Raw genomic sequence first — 17,753 nt, forward strand, 5'->3', positions numbered from 1 at the left:
CCGCTATCATCTCTTAATCCCTTAAACCGCCACTACAGGTAACCTAGAGAGGAGAACCACGGATTTCGCCTTCCTAAGCATCCAGAGACGAGGCGACTTGTCCAGCTTGCAGTGGTATGAATCTCCACTCAAGTATGCCTCCCCCTCCAGCAGGACTGTCGAAGACGGAAGGCTCTGCGATGTGTACTATGCACCGCTCAACTTGCGTGACGTGTTGCTGGCCACGGGAAAGATTGCACCAGAGCCTATTTCAGGTCAGTGCGTCGTTCGAGTGACACGGGGTTTATAAACGACATTTACTGGCTTAGCAGGAAAGGTTCGGCCTTCGGGCTACCCAATCGTTGGTCACGTTAACTCTTTTTCGCAATAGAACTGCGCGTTTACAAAGGAATACCTTAATGATGAAACATTGCTTGGACACGGTAGGCAATAAAAGCGCAGACACAAGCTGCCCAATGAAAATCAGTGCACAAATAGACGAGCAGAGAAAAGAGGACGAGGTGTTCGTGCGCAGGTTTTGATGAAGCAATCATACCAACCCGTCCAGGTTACTGTGCACAAACTGCCCTAACTTCCGCCTGTTCGCTAAAAAAAGTGTTCCTTAAAAAAAGTGACAATGTCGCCCGATAAGCGAAGCTTTCATTACAACAGCAAGTTATTAGTTAGCTATACGAAGGAAGGATAGTAGTTCTCTCGGCCGTATAAACATGTAAACGTTCGCCTACTCACCAAATTAACAAGCATGGTGCCACGCGCGCACCAGCAAACATGAACACGTCTCACTCGATCACCGCGGACACTCGCTGTCAAAACGCTGGCATGCGGAAAAGCGGTAGCAGCGAATTGGCATTCGGACTGCCTCTCGCTTCAATGCGAACTAAGCGGTGAGAACACAGCGAACGCGAAACTATCAACCCTCAGCGCGTCCAGACTCTGTACCCCTCGCAGTTCGCTTTAAAATGGGGCCCGCGCGGTTGCGCTCATCCGCACCATAGGCAGCCGCCGCCAGACTATAGCGCCCCCTTTTCCTCCCCCCCTGCGCCTTGCACGGTCCACCTTCCTCGCTTATGCGGGCGAGGTGGAGCTGCCATCATCGGCTCACCTTATGCTTTCCCTCGCACCCATAGCATACGGCGCGTGGGATCAATGTTATCGCACTTGGACTTTATGCGCAACGTCACGCCGACGCCGACAATGGAAATGCGCCCGGAGTGTCCATATAATTGATATCGCAATAAAAAGACGTCTTCTCTCTACGAAAAACGTGTCAAGTACATTCTTGCATTCTAGCCAGTCAATAGGTGCAGTTTACGTAAACATTTCCCCAATTACTATGGCGTTATTATGCATGTCACCTTTCATGCGGTAGTCCATCACCTCTATATTAGCAAGTGTTCAGCAGTCTAAATCGCACGTCTACTATTATTTCGATAAAAATTTCCAAGTTTTCTAACCAACCTTGATAAACGGATACACATATTTTTGCAATTAGGTCTTTAAGCCATTGTTTGTTCGTGGTCACACGGTGATATTGATTGTAGACGCACCATCACAAAAAGACCGTATCACTCTTACTTTATGCATAATTAAGCATTTTCTTTGCCATAAAGTAAGAGTTCTGTCACAAAACAGAAGCACTAAGAAATGCCACATATTCGTTGCAATGATTTACGGGGAGGGGCAGGATGAGCCATAACAACATGTACGCTGATAAGGCACTACTCGCTTCCGTGAGACACGATGCAGGTGTTATAGTCTTTCTGTAACAACGCATGTCGAGCGAAATGAAGCTCTCCGCATCCACAGATAAGGCGGCCTTTTTGGTCGAGTTGATATGACTTTCAGGCACCATACTTTGTGTCCAAATATGAGGTCAAAATTATCAAGTACTTATGTTTATTAGTTTGCGTGGCGTCGAAAAAAAGGCTACGTATAATTTTACGAAGCATAATGCGCACAAGGTTATCATGTTGAAACTAATGACTACGTCCTTAAAACGGCTTCTCGGCTGCAACGCGTGCGAAGCTTGAGCAATTACAGATCGTTTGTTTTCGCGCTGAAAATTATGTAAAGTGCCTAAGAGGATAGGCGTCTCACAGGTTTCATATTGCCGAACGGTATTCTCAAAGCACATTATTATTATTTACCGGAAGTACTTATCAAACAAGAAGGAGCGCTGGGAGTGCCAGTAGCGGAAGTAATTGTATGCCCGATCAATAAAGTGTCCACTAAGTGTAGCTCGTTAGGTTCCATGCATGGAGGGAACAGGGCAGAAGTCATTGACGAGCAAAAGGACCATTGAACACAAGCTGGACACATTAAAGCAGACAAGTTTTGGACTTACGCAGGTTTATTGCATCGCGATTTTGTTCAAAAGTTGGGGGAACAATTGTTCCCAGCGCAGCTATTTTACATTCTATTGAGCAAGCGCATTACTCACATGTTGCACTACGATCCTCTATGAATGGCGAGCACCAAGAAACGAGGTTCTCGAGTCTTCTTGAGCACAGCAGCACTACCGTACACTACGCTAAGGTTATCTATAGTGAAGATGTGTCTGCCAGTGCCATAATGCTCACTACCGGTTGTCGAATGTTTTCGAAATGAACTTAGTATCTGTGATGCAGCTAGAGCAGTGTGCATGAAGATATGTGTAGTGATAAAATTGCAGCAAGATAGAGTTCAAAACCGGTTGTGAATTCTTTTGCGCAGTCCTGAGCAGCTGAGTATATACTTCACAGCTTTTTACTCCAGCGCCACAGTACAGTGACACCATGTATAAATTGGCTGATCTCGACAGGCTTCCGATGCCGTAACAATATTACGAAACTGAACCAGTGATTGTGATTGCGTTGCTTCCCACGTCTTAGGGTTTACCTCTGGTTGTTGATTATTATCACGCAGGAAATACGCTGCAAAATTCTTTAGGCCAAATGACTGCATGGTAATTGATGATCCCAAGATACGTCTTATCAACACTGATCACTTAGCCGATCCACTTGGTAAAATCTTCAAAGCTTGATCAGGATTTTGCGCAATCTGTGACATCAAACTTGTTTTGTAATTTGAAGGTGGCATCGCCAATAACCGGAAGTGTGGTCAATCTTTACTCTAGATGACTTGGTTGAGCTATATTTTTTAGACGTCGAGCCTTGCACTCCGCAACTCGCTTTAAGGGTCCACACACGTTGTCCAAGCAGCGCGACAACAAGGAACAACAATAGAAGACTGATAGACGCGGAGCTTACTGCATTCCATGAATTGGTGCTGTTTTGACGCCATTAAGGGCCTCGTGTCGCATAAAAGTGGCGTCGACGGCGGCGGCGTTGTCCGTTAGCGAAAAATCGTCCCGAACCACGCAGGCCCTCCGCGGTCAGCGATCTTTGAATTCTATCGCGTTCCACTCTTAAAGGCGAAGCTTAAGCGTCCTCCAAGTTTTTTACTCTGACATGTACTAGCCAGCCCTCCTTCATAGATTTATATAATTCTTTCCTTTTAGGTTCAAAATGGGAGGACGCTGAAGCTTCGCCTTTATAAGAGTAGAACGCGATAGCGTTATCGGGACCCGTTCGCATCACATCATTCGCATACGGCAAGTAAGCTTCATTCACTGCAACACTGAACGTGGGAAAGCCAGCTTACAAAGACCAAGCTTACACCGACCCCCTTAAAGTCGGCTTCATTTAAACTGAAATGCATTGCTGGAAGGACGGTTTTTCAGGGGCAATATAAGTGGTCTTATATTAAAATGTGAAGGCCCTAGCACACTTTTTTATTTTATTAATTGTTTGCTATTGACCCGACGCGCGCAGGTCTGGTAGAAATGCTGGAAAAGGGGTTAGTGGTTGAGTTTCCTCGTAGCAGAATTAGCTTTTATCATACATTCAAATTACAATCCGACGCCAATAGGCAATCAATCCAACGGCGAATTCGATGCCGAATGGTATAGTCGTACTTTGCCATTTTTCTTCCGGATTTCACTGTGAGAAATTCAATTTTTGTTAACTAAAACCTTGCACCACGTGGAGGTCCGGCGTGGTCGACGTGGTTGGATGATTTTCTTCGCCGCCCGCAATCACACGCCGGTTGCCTACGCCGAATTTTCTGCGACACAGGGCTCTAAACGCTATCGCGTTAATAACCCGATCAATTTCAACATTGTAACTTCAGGCAAGCGGACCTCTTTAGACTGCGTCATGGGCTTCGAGTTCTCAGGTAGAGACAGCCAAGGTCGCCGGGTTATGAGCTTGGTGCCAAGCCAGGCCATAGCCACCGTGGCCATTGCGGATCCGGACTTCACTTGGGAGATTCCCGAAACATGGAGCCTCAAGGACGCCTGCACCGTTCCGATGGTCTACTCGACTGCATACTACGCGCTGATAATGCGAGGTAACATGCGGCCCGGCGAGTCGGTCCTGGTCCACTCGGGTAGCGGAGGCGTCGGACAGGCAGCCATCGCCATCGCCCTATCCATGGGGTGCACCGTCTTCACCACTGTCGGTAGGGAGTCCGTGTGATTGACCTTAGCACCTTGAAATCTATAGACCCAGTGTAGAACAAATGAAAAAGAAAAGCGGTCCGTTTATTAATGCTGAAGCAGTACCAAGGCATCGGTCCTCCATAGTTCGGAAGCATGCGTAGCCACACCAACTGTTATTTCGCGCAGGTCGCAGGAAAAAAAAATAACTGCTTTTCTTTTTACTGAAATGAAAGGCGAAACGCCAGTTTATATTCGGCGCATCTTTTTGGCACAGATACCTCAGGCATTGTGCACGTAACTCGGCGCAAACGAACTTACGAGCGCCAACCCAGTTGGGTTATGCAACTGTGACTTACGCTCTGAAGTCATTGATTAAAATGTGAACTTGTAGAGTTCTTAACCCAGTATAATCCAAACACGGTTCTAAATCAAGAAAACCTAAATCCCATTGTTCAACTTGCAAAAGCAATGAAATAATATTTAAGGTAGCACTTCTGGTAAACTTTTTACTATTATAATAATTATTAAATAATTAATTATTCCTTGGTTTTCTGAACTATTCGTTTGCTGAATATGTTGACCGCTTCTGGGGACAGTGAAATAAACTGCATCAATCCTGGAGTTAATGTAGTCGGCCGGTCCTGGAAAAAGTGTAACCCTAGGTCACGTCGGTGACACGAGCCACGTGATGCGAGTATCGGCGTCTTGCCGGGCAGGCATGCAATAGCGCTATGCGCCAAAACGCTGTAACGACGACGAGCAGTTCCCCTAACATTGAATTAATTGGTTCACGAAAACGTCGCATGACACAAATTTCATAATGTGCGCTGGACCCGCATGATTTATTTCTTTTGCATCATTCACTTTGCGCACAGGTTCTACGGAGAAGCGCGAGCTTCTCAAGCGCCGCTTCCCGCAGCTGGAAGATCGACACTTCGCCAGCTCACGTGACCTCTCTTTCGAGGCGCGCATACTGGACGAAACCAGGGGCAGGGGTGAGTGGAAGTTTGCAACAACATCTTCCCCTTCACACTCTTCTTATGGCGTTATTGCTGTTTGCTTGTCTAGAATAAAGAAACTAAGATCGCGAAGCGCTAATGAAGCGCGTCAGGCGGCTTCGTAGTGTTAGGATGCGGGATACTCGTTCCTTGCAGCTTGCAGTCCGGCGTTACTAATGGCAGGCGAGCGACGTTGACATGCCATGGTCGCCAGGAGACCAGGCGACCGGACAGGGATGAAGACATTGCTGCTGCAAGAACTTAAATTATTTATTTTCAATATTAGTGAACAGTGAGATGATAAGAGAGACACAGTGTAAGTGTTCACTTGGTGGGGCTGCCTAAATAGCCCCGACAGTACAATTACCTTTGGCGGAGGAAGGTCTTGAGCCAAATCACGTGACAGACGCACTTCTCATTAGACGCCGAGAGACCTGAAGCGATCCTTCCTCTTCCGGTGAGGAGATTATTCCTTTTCCGCAAATGGGCCACATCGCTGTTGGGCGTGGAGCTTCCGCGGTGCTCACTTCTTCTAAACAGGCGGACATAACTTCACAGCTACCACAAAAACCAATTGATGACCGTAGCGCTACACGCGATCACTGCCTTAGAGCACTGCATGGGCTCGGGCTTACACAAAATCCCGGGTCCGGCCCGTGGGCCGGGCCTGGCCGGGTAGGGCAGGGTTTTCACGGGCTCGGGCTGGGCACGGGCACGGCATGTGCTTTTTGACCCAGGCCCAAGCCGGGCTCGGGTTTTTGACGCAGGCCCGGACCGGGCTCGGACTTTCTGGTGGTGTGCATGTAACGTGCAGCGAGTTATCCTCGCGCGTCTCGACTCTGACAAACCTATTACCCCGGCGCAGCTGGAAGCTAGCAGTACTACACCTGTGTACTTCCCTTTTCTTCTTCCGTCGTATTTTGCGCTGCTTGAACGGAATGTAAAAGTCCAGAAAGACCGAAGTCGCCTCAAACCAAAGGATGCCATTATATTCCTTACCTGACCCGCCGTGGCTGCTCCGTGGCTATGGTGTTGGATTGCTGAGCACGAGGTCGCGGGATCGAATCCCGGCCACGGCGGCCGCATTTCGATGGAGGCGAAATGCGAAACACCCGTGTACTTAGATTTAGGTGCCCGTTAAAGAACCCCAGGTGGTCCAAATTCCGGTGTCCCCCACTACGGCGTGCCTCATAATCAGAACTGGCTTTGGCACGTAAAACCCCATCATTTTATATTCCTTACCTAAATCACTGTAATTATTGCTTTCAGCGCGTTGTGAGCGCGTTCGCGACTTGCTGATTCTTCAAAGGCGAATTGGTGAAACGATGACTAGTAAGATAAGATAATTCGTCACGCGGCTGAAATATGGCACTGCGTCCATTCATGATTGCACGCATGTTCTCAACCGGCCGGCTAGAAGCAGCGCATTACGCTGCACCATGGAAGAACTAGAAGCTTTCTTTCTCCATTTACTCCATCCATGCGTTGCGCTCACGACCGGTCGTGGCTGCGCTTCGGCTATAGTGCACTATAGAATACGGTTGAGTGGGACGAGCGGCTGGGGCGGCGCATGCTTCGCAGTGAGACGCCCGACGTGGAAAAATACTGTGGCGGCGCTGCGATAGAAGTGGATTGGGCCGCATAAGGTCGCGCCGTTAGAAACTGCTGATGCTACTGCTCGGCAGGGTCATTCGTACTACTTCGCGCGCTGGTATTTGCGTTCAGACCGCTCAAATGGTGTTCATAATTGTATATGACATGTATTTATGCCTTAAGAATAGTTTTTTTTTCATTCTCTTCTTTATTTAATTTTTTTAATGCCGCCTGGTAATCTTTTTCGGTCTCGGGCCGGGTTCAGGCCGCTTTCGAGCTGGGCTCGGGCCAGGCTCGAGCCTAAGGTAAAGGGGTGGTGGGTCGGACCGGGTGGGTAACGTAGATTATTTCCGGGCCGGGCCCGGGTCTCGCCATAAAACTTTTCGTCGGGCTCGGGCGGGCAGGCCAAAGTAAAAACGGGCCCGGGCCGGGTCCGGGCTGAAAAAAATCGGCCCGTGCAGTGCTCTTCACTGCATTCCACTCTAGTTGAAGGTTGGGCGCATTCTTTGGTTGCAAAGCCGGCGTCTGTCACAGAGCGCATACTCTGTGAACTCTTTTTAGAGTGCAGCTCTTAGGCGCCCGTTCCTGCGCCGATCGTCGGCGTAACCGAGCGAACGAGAACAGTGAAGGATGGAAGACGGCGATAGCGAAGAGAGTATGAGGAGGGAAGCGGAGAAGGAGGGCATGGCGAAAGCGCCAGAACAGCGTAGTGTGTGTGTTTTTTTTTCTCAGCAACCACTGCACCAAATCTGATTAAGTTTGATAAAGTTCTCTCGTGTGAGAGAACTGTGCACAGAATTCTAAACAAAGCACAAAACGAGCGAGAGCCGTTCTGGTAGTCTTGGTTTCAGCTGCATTTAACCGGAGTTCACGAAATGGCGTTCCGTTCAAGCGACGTTTGTTAACATTTTGCCTATGGGCTGCCAATCAAAGTTGGCACCCTCGTTCCATTTTATCCGGCATTTTCGAGCTTCTTTTATCGGGAGTCTACTGTAATATACACCGCTCTAAAATATACCCCTAATTTGCAAGTAGGAATTTTCGCCAAATACTTGAAACACTTGTCAGAAATTTCCATAAACTGTATATTCAGATATTCGATTTGTCCGCTTTATATGCTCTTACGTGTGCAGTGGACGGAAATGTGACATCTGCTTTTGGTGCAGAGTTACGCATCTGTAAACTGCGTGGTTCTATTTCGAACTTGCCGATTTCAGCAATTTTAGTAAACAGTACCAGGCCCTAAATCAAAGTTCTGCTTCAAACTGTCACTAGCATTTAACTTTCTCTCTCACACACAACATATTTCATTCAAGTTAGTGTAGTGGTTTTCCTATCAACTAATTTCGGCGTTTTACACGTACGTATTCGAATACGCGGCATCAGAGTACGGCCCGAGCTAAAGCTTCCTCTCAAGCAAAAGAAGTGTATCATTGATTTTTTTTTTCATTTTCGCCGAAGGAGTTGACCTTGTCCTCCACTCACTGGCCGAAGAGAAGCTCCAGGCGAGCGTGCGTTGCCTGGCAGACCACGGCCGCTTCCTCGAAATTGGGAAGTTCGACCTGTCCAAGAACTCACCCTTGGGCATGTCCGGGCTTATCCGGAATTGCACGTTCCACGCCATAACGTTGGACAGGGTGCTTGGCGACGAAGTCTACTTGGCCACTGACAAGTGCCGCCTCGTCGAAATGGTTCGCGATGGCATCGCTTCCGGAGTCGTCCGTCCTCTGGACACCATTCTGTTCACGCGAGACGAAGCCGAGGAAGCCTTCCAGTTTATGGCTTCGGGGAAACACGTTGGAAAAGTTGTGATACAGGTGAGTGAAGTCGGGGTGAGAGTTTAAGAACCAAAAGTGCGCACTTGAAACCATCAAAAACTGTCCTGGCAGTTTTACAGCCAATAGCTTGTTTCTCAAGGTATTCACAGATCATTACGTGTAAAGCTATTATGTGTATAACTCTGTTATTTGTATTACTGCTGGCTATGATTTCATTAATTCATTGTTACGTTGCCTTCTCCCGTGATGTGATGTCCTTGTTGCTATTTTCATGATAGCGACACACATTTGTCTAAAAGTATTGTTTTTAGACTAAATAGATTGCACGTATTTATCGTGTAATTTTTTTTTTTTTTTGCTTAGCAGTGTCGTTATTCAAGCGTTATATTTGTACTACTTGCCAAATATTATTGTAGTTCTAAGTAATGTAACATTCAGGATTTTGGAGTGGTCGGAACTAGTCATGCTACTTACACAACTTTTTTCCCACCTAACCCTCATTGTAAGGAAAGAGGATATTAAAACAATCAAATAGCTGATAGATGCTTCGCGTTGAGACATACGGCTGTGACACGTGGTACATTATGCCATTTGTGAAAGAGTACGCCCACAAAATTCTTCCCTCGGGAGGCAATGCAATCGACGCCAAAGCCAGAAAATTCTATGAGGGAGGTGTGTTCAGCTTCCTTGCAATCTGGTTCATATACAGGGTGTTTCAGTGAACACTTTCAAAAATATTTAAAAATTGCGTTTGGCAGATAGCACAATTCTAGTGCGTGAGCTGGTCTACTCGAAGAGGCGGACATTACACGCACAAACAATTGAAATGCATAATCGACTAACTAAAAAATCACTAATGATATTTTCAATAATTGCCTTATGGTACATTTTGTAATTTACAAATTCTAGCGTGTGAGACTGCAAGGCATATCCACTTGAAAGTAAATGTGTGGATGACACCATTTACGAGATATGCGCCGCCAAACTTGGGGTAAAAATGCACTGTCGCTCCACTTACTTCCTTCACAAAACGTCGTTTTATGCACTGAAGCAAAAAAGTAACTGCAAGGCGAAGACACTATTTCCGCAAAGTTCGGGAATTAATATCTCGAAACTGCTGTCATCCTTAGAATGCGATCCAAGTGAATCCGCCTTTCGAGCTCTTCGGCTAGAATTTGTAAATTGCAACATGTGGCATAAGGCAATTAGTGCAATATGCTATGTTTATTATTTACTGTTATTTGTTACAACCTCTAAGGTGAATATGTCGGACTTTCAGAGGGGCGGGCTTTGCTTAAGGCTAGCAATGCGATTATTCTTGTGAATCGGCAGAAATATATTTGAAAGAAGCAATCAGCTGTAGTGGCTATGAGAGCAGGATGTGCATTCCAATATCGCGCTGTATGCGGAAAAAAAAGAAATAAAGACCGCGGGTACCTATTGGTACGGCTCCTGGTGGGTAGACGACTTCACGTGGCAAGTTCCGGTAATGCATATCTTGCGGTAAGATTCGTATCCTCTGCTTAGAAGGGTGGCAGTGATGTCGGTAGAGGTGGTGCGAGGTTGAAAGTCAGCCAGAGCGCAAAGTGACCTGCCGCTGGCTTGTTAGTGTATTGACCCTTTTCGCGGAGCAGTTTGTTTTAGAGAAACAAGATGGCGCTCAGGGCGGCGCGCCATACCTCTCCTCTGCGACCGCGCACGGCAATGCAACTGAGTTTTCGCTAACGCACTGTCCTCCAATCACGCTGGATTGAATCCTATGGATTGAAGACGTGTGCAGTAGTTGGCTGCAAAAATAGTGACTGGCATATTAAGGAATGTAATGAATATGTGTGGCCAAGTTCGCGGACCGCTGCTGCAATTGTCCGTGCGTGTTTCCGGCACTTCGAGATGTACGGATCTCCTCGAGGAAACACAAGTTTGCTCATCCGCCTGCGTTGTATTGCTAGCCTTCAAAGAAAGGGCTTCAGCCCAGGTACGTCGGCAAGAGTGAGTACTGCTCGTTAAACACTGATAACGGGAGTAGCGCCGCCTCCTGTCATAGTAGGTTTCCCGCACGGTATTTACGCACATCTATCCCAACCAGCACGGAAACTTACACCCGCTCTTTCGCCAATGTGTCAAGAATAAGTGAATGGGTGCACACTTGAATATATGCGCACTATATACGCACAATAAAGGCCCAACCGCATGCACGCGATTTTCGAGCGACAGCGACAAGCGACGGCGACGAGCGACAGGTTTTGCCGTCGCGGAGGGCTATCCGTCGCTGTCGCTGGTCGTGTCGCCGGTTTCTGGCCAACCAGAAAATATCGCTTGTCGCCCGGAAGTCAGCGCGACGACATCCGCTGGGGACAGCGATTGCACAACAACATGGCAGCAATCAGTCTGCCCGCTTCGATCTGAATTCGCTCTTGCAACTTGCTCTCTGCTGTGACAGCAAAAAATAAATAGCACAATCAGTCATCGCTTCACCTCATCGCTAGCTGTAGACTAAGTATCGGCGCTCTCTTGTCGTTATTATTGAGATCGGTTGTTTTGTTTTGACGGTGTTAGGCCTGAGACGCCACCGAGAGCCGAGAAAGTGTTTTAGGTTTTGCCCAACAGATGGCGCCACGGCACCTTACGCTGGCGGCATGGGACGGAGTTCCACTGGGGATGCATGGGACGGATTTTCACTGGGGATGATAACATATTTTAGCTAGGTCTAGATAAAACATTGACCTTTTGATAAAATTGAGATTTCTTTACGCGCGCACGATAACACTTATTCGCACAACAATGTAAATCCGTCGCTACTCTTTTTCGCGATGTCGCGTTCATGCGGTTGCTCCACGCCGCGACACGACAGCGCGACAGGGTGTGCCTGTCGCGTCGCTTGTCGCTGTCGCTTGAATATCGCGTGCATGCGGTTGGGCCTTAAGTGACGGTACTACATCGATATAGCGCACGAATTGTCGAAGCTGAATGTTTCGTGAGGGTCCACAAGAGTAAGTGAGTTACCAGCTGTAATATATATTTGCTACAAGGTATTACAATGTACAAAACAGCTACGTTTCAAGCCTTGTGCGTAGCAAGAACAAATCTATCGGAACTGAGCACACCCGCGAGTGATTAGGCAGAATATAATCAGATAGTGGCCGCACCGAGGAACTTCACTGAGTCCAGAAACCGACAAGCCACTGCTTCAAAATATTTGCCGAATAAAGAACAAAGAGCAAAACACACTGGTCCTGACTCAATTCATAATCAGAAAGCTTGGATAGCTTGGAATACATATTTAGCCCCGCGTTTAGAACAAGCACCATATATGCTGCTTGCGCCGTTTGGACATAGCTTAATCAGCTCCGAAAGCGCTTTTGCATGTTCTCTGAAGCTGTGATCAAAGCTTCGTGTCGTCCACCTAGTCATCGTCTACGATATCTCCGAAAACAGAGGTTTTCTAAGCCGCGCCGGCCTAATACACTTCCATTGTAAACAAGGAGGCAACGGAGGCAGTTGAGGCAAGCAATGGACACGTCACCACGTGATCAAACATGGCAGCGCCCACGGGATCGCCGGGAAAAGGGTCAATAGTCGCGTGAAACCCACTCATCTTTCTCTGCAATAAGCTTCACCCCCCTAACCCTTCCAGAGATGCGAATCGATTTGTAGAGATCCTAATTATCTCCAGTTCGTCAAAAAGTTTGCCTATTTCGAGAAGCGATCAGAACGAGAGGCAAGGTGAGACAGACCGAAAGGCACGTGCGCCGACTACAACTAAGCGTTTACTCGAGCAACTCGAACGTATAAACGATTACAACTGAGCCCCTTCGTCCTGCGTTCTAAGCGCATATTGAAGGATTAACGAGTACAACTACTCCAAGTTTGTAATTAATATTTTTCTATCTGCACTGAAGAACCTGCTGTGCCAGATGTAGAGCTCCGCGTCACTGAATTCATGTAACGGGTTCACTGATATCAATTCGTAAAATCTCGTGCGTTCATAAGGCATTGGGAAAAATTGTCGCTGCGAAAACCGTGATGGTAATAGTCACAAGAAATTTCATCAAAAGCGATGTCTACTTGTGTCCAGATCAGGCCGGAGGAGAGTCAACGTTCCACCGCCCCAGCAATGCCGCTGGCAGTAGAGGCCATCGCGCGCCCCTGCTTCTTCGAGCACAAGTCGTACGTGATTGCCGGAGGGCTGGGCGGCATCGGCCTGGAACTCGCCGACTGGATGGTGACTCGCGGATGCCGCAAGCTTCTGCTCATCTCCCGCTCAGGGCTGAGCACTGGATACCAGAGGCTGTGCCTGCACCGCTGGCATGGCGCGGGTGTCGAGGTGCTCGAGAGAAAGGCCGACGTCGCGGTCATCGAAGAAGTTCGGGCGGTTATCGAAGAAGCCGCCTCCATGGGACCCGTCGGCGGGATCTTCAACCTCGCCATGGTGAGTTGCCAGCTCGGTACATGCTGCTCAGCTGAAACGTTGCATACTCCGTTTAATACTTAGGCGCAAACGCTGTGGAAGCTACGCGAACAGCAGGTCTCGCTTTGCGGTGCCGTTGCTTACGATCCGCCACGCCTTCTATGGAACAATCGCTACATAAAATAACAACGACAACTTGGGGACGTAAGCCTGTATCGAATTGAGTGTTATTTGTGCACCTTTGTCCCTTCAGCATGCGATGCACTATATCTTCGTCACGAGGTCGAGGCGTGGCTACCGGTGGCAGAAACGTGCCACTCCGCTTGTTCCTTGGTAAATTGCGTGGCGGCGATAAACAGTAGGCATTTTCGGCTGTGAATGCCAGTAGAGAGAAGTCTCTGTAGTCTTAGCGTTGCTTGCCACACGCGAAACGAAGTATAGAAGCTGAAGCCATTCATAATGCAATAGTGACTGCGTCTGGGTGGAATGACGCTTCAACCGGAAACCAAGCTTTTCTTGAGAACGTGCTAGAAAGGCATCGCAGTCTACCTGCTATAAAAAAAATCCTGCAGCCTATAATTAGCACATATCATGCTCGAATCATGACACGAGCGGTTGCTGAATTAGGTAGAACGCTTTTATGACAGTATATGTTCGGTCATGCACCCAGTCTGCATAATGCATGATTTGTATACATTTGCTACTTTATGTCCCGTTCTTAGTACGTTTGTAATGTGTATTTTGGACCCTAAGTGAATGTGAATGCTTTTAGTCATTTTCAATTGTACTTCATTTCTGTGCTCGTCTAGTGTTTCTCACTTGCTTTTAGTCACAATTCCCAGATAGGGGGCTCTTGAGTAGCCAGTCTTCTGTGGCGTGGCAACTTAGTTCTCGAGTGTGTGGGATTTTTTTTTGTGGGGGGGGGGGGGGGGGACGGGTGGAGGAGGGGTTGAAGTGGCACGCCCTCCGTTCCCAACCCCCCTACTTCACAGACGCATACACTCGCTCTCTTTCCCGCTAAAGACACGCACGTACGCACACACACAAACATATATATATATATATATATATATATATATATATATATATATATATATATATATATATATATATATATATATAACGAACAAACGTTTATTTCGTCATATAGGTCGGGGTCTGGCCTTCATCAAGAGGGGGTTCGGAGGTGGCAAGTTATTGATAAAATCCTGAATGGGATGTTTCTTTTTTTTTCTACGGGGATATTACTTGTAGTTCTTCATTGAATTAAACAAATGAAAACTAAATCCAAATGAAAGTCGATGGCAATTGAACTTGCTGCAGGTGACGTAGGAACCCACGTCTTCGCATTAGGCGTGTGATGCTCTTACCAGTTGCACTACCGCGGTGCTGTTTTCCCGTCAAATTTCTGGGGTACTTAAGTTTATTTACTAGAACTAAGCCTGAGAGTGTTAGCCAGCGCCACAACTCACAAGCCTTGGCGGCGGATGTGGAACATCCTATCTAACGCAGGCGTCACGTCGTACGTGAACTTTTCGGGTGAAGGCAAATGGTGAGTAAACCCGCTCATCCTACCTGAAGGCATCAGAGCTGCCTGATTCGAGACCCTCGCTGTGAAATTAACGGCAAGAAGGGTTACCGAGAGGCAATCAAAATGAGATATGGCGTAGAAGCTTGTCGCGTAGAAACAGATGTGTAACATCGCGAAAGTATTGTAAATACTAGCCCAATTGCAATGTATGCAAACGTGGACGGTCAATACAGTGCACCTCTTTCTAGCGGGTGAAACATGCCATATCGTCGAATTGGCTCCTGCCCAGACTGCCAGACAAAGCGTGTTGTTGTGCTCTATCTAGCTCCTGTGAAATAGCGAATACTATTCTACAGGAGCTACTATTCCACCACAACACGCTTTGCCTGGATCGCGCAACGACCGTAATGGACAATTAGGGCAAGGCTTCGCGTTCTACACAGACTCGGACAGCTGTCGCATCTGTGCAAGTATTTCGGAGGCCAGAACGATCGATACCATAGTGGAAAACTATTGTGCTATGTGCTTCACATCAAATTGTGCTTTGCATATGACAAGGAGAGTAGTAAGAAGGGTAGCCAATCGACACAAGGGCCTCAAGGCGCAAGACACCCTGAGAGTCTTTCAAGCTCTACTGACCAGCCGAATAACGTATGCAACCCCGTAACTGGCTCTCAAGAATTGCGAAGTCGACAAGCTCAATGTCATCATCCGCAAAGCTACGAAGCTCGCCATGTGTCTACCACCCGTGGCATCTACCACCCGACGTTTCAAAATGGGGGCTCATAACATCTGGCAAGAGCTGGTGGAAGCCCAGAAGACCAACCAACTCGAGAGGCTGAAGCTCACGCCGACAACATCTGGCAAGAGATGGTGGAAGCCCAGAGAGACCAACCAACTCGAGAGGCTGAAGCTCACGCCGACGGGCACATCGGTCCTTGCGTGCCTCGGCTACGGAGAAAGCTACATCTTCGACGCGGACCACAAGATCAAGATACCGCCATGCATAAGAGAGTCCCTGGCCATCGACAAACTACCGTGCAACATGCATCCCGAGGATCATCGGGGACACCGGCTCGCTCCAGTCGACGCCATCCGAAGATGGCACAAGCACGATCCAGATGCTCGCTACGTAGATGCGTCGAAATACCCGGGCAAACCGCTTACGCCCTGAGTGTAGTTGACTTGAGAGTCAAAGAACTGGCGTCCGCTACCGTCAGGGGGCGGAACTCGGAGGCCGCGGAAGAAGCGGCGATCGCCCTCGCCACCACCACGAGCGCGAACGTGGTCACAGTCTTCATGTACTCCCAATCCACAGTACGCAACTACACGAGAGGCCGAATCTCGTTCGAAACAGCCAAAGTTCTGAAGAACAGAAGCACTCCACTCCCTTACAGCTGCGTCACATGGGTACCAGGGCACGAAGGGCTCGACAGAAACGAAGCGGCACACGCCGCGGCCGGCGTTCACGTCATCCGGGCCTCTCTCGCCGCCTCGCGAGACCCCCGACTACCTGGTGATGCAGCAGAAGCGGCGACCATACCCCGCACGTATAACGCCATTATCCACTGACTGGGACGCAGGGTGTACCCGCCACCTCACTCAAAACTGACCAAACAGGAAAGCACCGCATTCCGAAGACTGCAGAGCAACACGCATCGCATCCACCCGACACTACACACCTACAACTGCCCGATCTGCACCGTGCCAGACACTCTGGCTCATTTACTACTCGAGTGCCCGTGGCGCCCCGACGACACCACCAAGCACACAAAAACCGAAGACGTGAACCTCCTCGCCGAGATGTGGGAGGCCAAGATCTCCACTCCGGCCCTGGACGACCAACGACGTCTTGCCGCCATACCCCGGGTTGCTGTCGCGGCCAGAGGATTCCTGGACAGTGGGACCTTCCTGCCTGGAGTGATCCAAAGCTCAAACCCTCGGGAACACTTTTTCGAAATTAAAGTTAATTTTATTATCATCATTGCATATGACGGTTGTTGTTTGCGTGCAATTGTTTGTTGGTGTGCCCGTGAAAACACAGTCGGCGGGACAAAGCAGGCTTACATGACCAGGGTGATAACAAGTCGCAAACATGGCAGATACCCTTAATAGAGGATCCGCTGGAAAGAAGTTGTTACAAAAAATACCGAAGGCATCAACAACGTCAATGCCAAGAGGGACGTCGCAGTGACAAAGCCACGTTCTTTACACAGGAGCTCATAGGATTCATTGGCGCCAAGGGCCCTGTTAGCAGCATTGCAACTGTGGAGAGAAAATGAAATCACTCAAATATCGTAAATAGCACTCCGTCAGTTCTAGTAAACATTTTGACCTCAAGATTGATTAATGCCTTGGCGCGGCCTTCAAAACAAGTCATCGAGCCTGTAAGCGTCAAGCCAAACAGAGTAACTGTCTCTTCACTTGCGTCCTAGATATTGATTTGCGCAAAAGCGCAACTTAGTAAATGATGTAAGCAGGCTTCAGATTCGAAGACCATCTAAAACGCAACATTTCAGTCATGTCGGGCAGGTAGGTCTTTGGTTGCTGTTCTACTGGAGAATTACTGCTGCTGAAATTTATTTGACTCAAATATATATAAGTAATAAAATGTTGAGCGACCGGGAATTACAATTAAAGGAAAAAAGTAAGCATAATCTCTCGACCAAACAGCTACGAATAAAAGTTTCTATAGAGCTATGTACTTTAACTATTTGAATCTAGTTTACTTTGATAAGAAGAGCCTGAGAGTACAAAAGTTTTTGCATGCATGTAACTTAAATTCTAGAATATAGAAAGGAAGGTGCATACACCAGAAAGTAGGAAACGTCCGAACTTATTTATTTATATGACGGTATTCTTGCTGTATTACCGCACAATTATATTTGCCTTTTAGGTATTCTAATTTACATATTGTTACGTGTGGAAGGACACAGACAAAAGAGGCTATTTACAAGCTATTTAC

At 47.9% G+C, this 17,753-nt stretch overlaps 1 protein-coding gene across 1 annotated transcript in view; it reads left to right on the forward strand.

Annotated features, from left to right (window-relative positions):
* LOC119454264 (fatty acid synthase-like) overlaps positions 1 to 17,753 on the forward strand; it is a 45,441-nt gene that overhangs the window by 678 nt on the left and 27,010 nt on the right. Inside the window, exons 2-6 of the mRNA XM_037716238.1 lie at positions 39 to 254; positions 4,171 to 4,500; positions 5,356 to 5,475; positions 8,533 to 8,888; positions 12,925 to 13,278. Coding sequence (XP_037572166.1) covers positions 39 to 254; positions 4,171 to 4,500; positions 5,356 to 5,475; positions 8,533 to 8,888; positions 12,925 to 13,278 — 1,376 coding nt within the window. The remainder of the gene's footprint in view (positions 1 to 38; positions 255 to 4,170; positions 4,501 to 5,355; positions 5,476 to 8,532; positions 8,889 to 12,924; positions 13,279 to 17,753) is intronic.

This window comes from Dermacentor silvarum, chromosome 5, assembly GCF_013339745.2.
Source record: "Dermacentor silvarum isolate Dsil-2018 chromosome 5, BIME_Dsil_1.4, whole genome shotgun sequence".
Taxonomy (NCBI): Eukaryota; Metazoa; Arthropoda; class Arachnida; order Ixodida; family Ixodidae; genus Dermacentor; species Dermacentor silvarum.